Source organism: Cyprinodon variegatus, unplaced genomic scaffold (genome assembly GCF_000732505.1).
Source record: "Cyprinodon variegatus isolate N-32 unplaced genomic scaffold, C_variegatus-1.0 Scaffold506, whole genome shotgun sequence".
Taxonomy (NCBI): Eukaryota; Metazoa; Chordata; class Actinopteri; order Cyprinodontiformes; family Cyprinodontidae; genus Cyprinodon; species Cyprinodon variegatus.
In genome coordinates, this window is record NW_015150959.1 from 46,696 (window position 1) to 48,685 (window position 1,990).

General features: G+C 41.0%; 1 protein-coding gene across 1 annotated transcript in view; it reads right to left on the reverse strand.

The window, feature by feature from the left end:
- Positions 1-6: 6 nt before the first annotated feature.
- The window catches only part of cgrrf1 (cell growth regulator with ring finger domain 1), a 13,513-nt gene continuing 11,529 nt past the window's right edge, over positions 7-1,990 (reverse strand). Inside the window, exon 6 of the mRNA XM_015390615.1 lies at positions 7-1,398. Coding sequence (XP_015246101.1) covers positions 1,117-1,398 — 282 coding nt within the window. The 3' untranslated portion in view covers positions 7-1,116. The remainder of the gene's footprint in view (positions 1,399-1,990) is intronic.

Below are 1,990 nucleotides of genomic sequence, written 5' to 3' on the forward strand. Positions count from 1 at the left end.
GTCAGGAGGGGGCCACCGCCTGTCCCAGAGGCTGGAGCAGTCAGGAGGGGGCCACCGCCTGTAACCTCCAGCAGAACCAGGCTTAGTGTGAGCGGCCATCTGCTGAGGCCGACTGAGGTTCAAGGAGACAGAAGCAGACATTCAAGAGGAACACAAGCACTGATCTAAAAATACTCTGTTAAAGTAGGTAAACTAGCTCCACAGGTGGGTCCGTCTAGGAAAGAGACCGTTAAGCAGATGACTCTATCATCTATAACAGATGATGTTCAGGCTTCTGCCCAGGATGGGGTCATAGATAAACAGAACCAGGCCAGATGAAGCTACATTGATAAGCACAGCAGGAAAAAAAAAAAAAAAACAGTTTGAAGTTAAAATAAAAAATTGAAAATCATGTCCAAATGATGAATAGTGGTCCTATGTTCCAGCGGTCTAGATTTAGGCAGCTGGAGGACATGAACCTTCAAAGAAGAAAGCCAATTGCCAAGCCATAATTCTGTACAATGGCTTTAGGAAGGCTTTATCCAAGGGCAAAAAAGATGAGGATTTCCAAAGGAATACTGTTTGTCCACCAGTGACATGGTGGACGAATGCTAACAATCGTCTTTGAGCACTAGCACTTACTACTTTGACAAGCTGTGTGTCACATTTTAGTTTCCACATTCTAAACTGAACCAAATTTTTTATTTTTCTCTACCTGCTGCTGGTTTGACTGCTGGAACTGAACAAAGGTTTGATCAATGGTTCAATCGTCTAAAGACCAGTGTTACCAATATTCATCCTTTTAGAGAAATGCATAATTATTTTCATCATAATATTTAATACATATTTAAAATCAAATTAAAATAATGGAACAAGAGTAGCCAATCAAAAACCAGCAGGTAGACACATGGAAGCTTAGGAACTAAAACATAGATACATGCTCACTAAAAACATGTTTCTAAACCTACATAAAAATGAAGCACCAATAAACAAAAACTGAAACAGAAATCCTGACAAATTAGAAATTGTCCTTGTGCACATAGAATTTTAAAAGAATAGTTGTGGTGATCTACTAACTCTACACATTTTCCCCCATGGATGTCACCCCAGTGCCCCCTATCGACAAGCCAGCAGCCATCATGTCCGTGTTGCTCTAAGTGCAAATGACTCCATGACAAAGGCCCTGCAAATGGGACAGTGTTGAAAGTGCAGCATACAGCTGTCACACACACAGGCATGCCTGCAGGGCAGAAGCACCCTGTTCACTGCTGCATTCTGACATACTACACAGTTCCTGCCAATATGCTCTGACCAGTCTGTCTCTTCTCTCAAAGGATCTCCCTCCATCTGGGTTTCTTCTGGCTGGCAGCTCCTCTCCAAATCAGGAGGCCCAGACGTCTCAGCTGACATGAAGAGAGGCTGCAGTCAAAAAGAGTAACTTGTTAGAGTGCAAAAAAAAAATAAAAAAAATGACCACCTGAAGTCATTACTCTCCTATAGAGATGTTTCAAGATGGAGAGTCACTATGCAAGGACAAATAAAACCAGCTAATAGAACAGTTCACAAACATTCAACGTCCTGTTAAAAAAGTCACCATTTATATTTTATGTTAAGGTAAAGTAAAAGTTCACATTTTATTTTTGTTGTGTATTTCCATGCCATGCAGTATTCTTTTTATTTGCCGTCTCTTTGACCTCCAAACTGTGCAATGCTCAGTGTTGCTTCCAACAATACTATATGTAATAGACCAGATTATACTGGGCCAGATTATAATAGACCAGATTATACTGGGCCAGATGATAATAGACCAGATTATACTGGGCCAGATGATAATAGACCAGATTATACTGGGCCAGATGATAGTAGACCAGATTATACTGGGCCAGATGATAATAGACCAGATGGTACTGGGCCATATTACAATAAACCAGATAATAGTGGGCCAAATGGTACTGGGCCATATTACAATAAACCAGATAATAGTGGGCCAAATGGTACTGGGCCATATTAC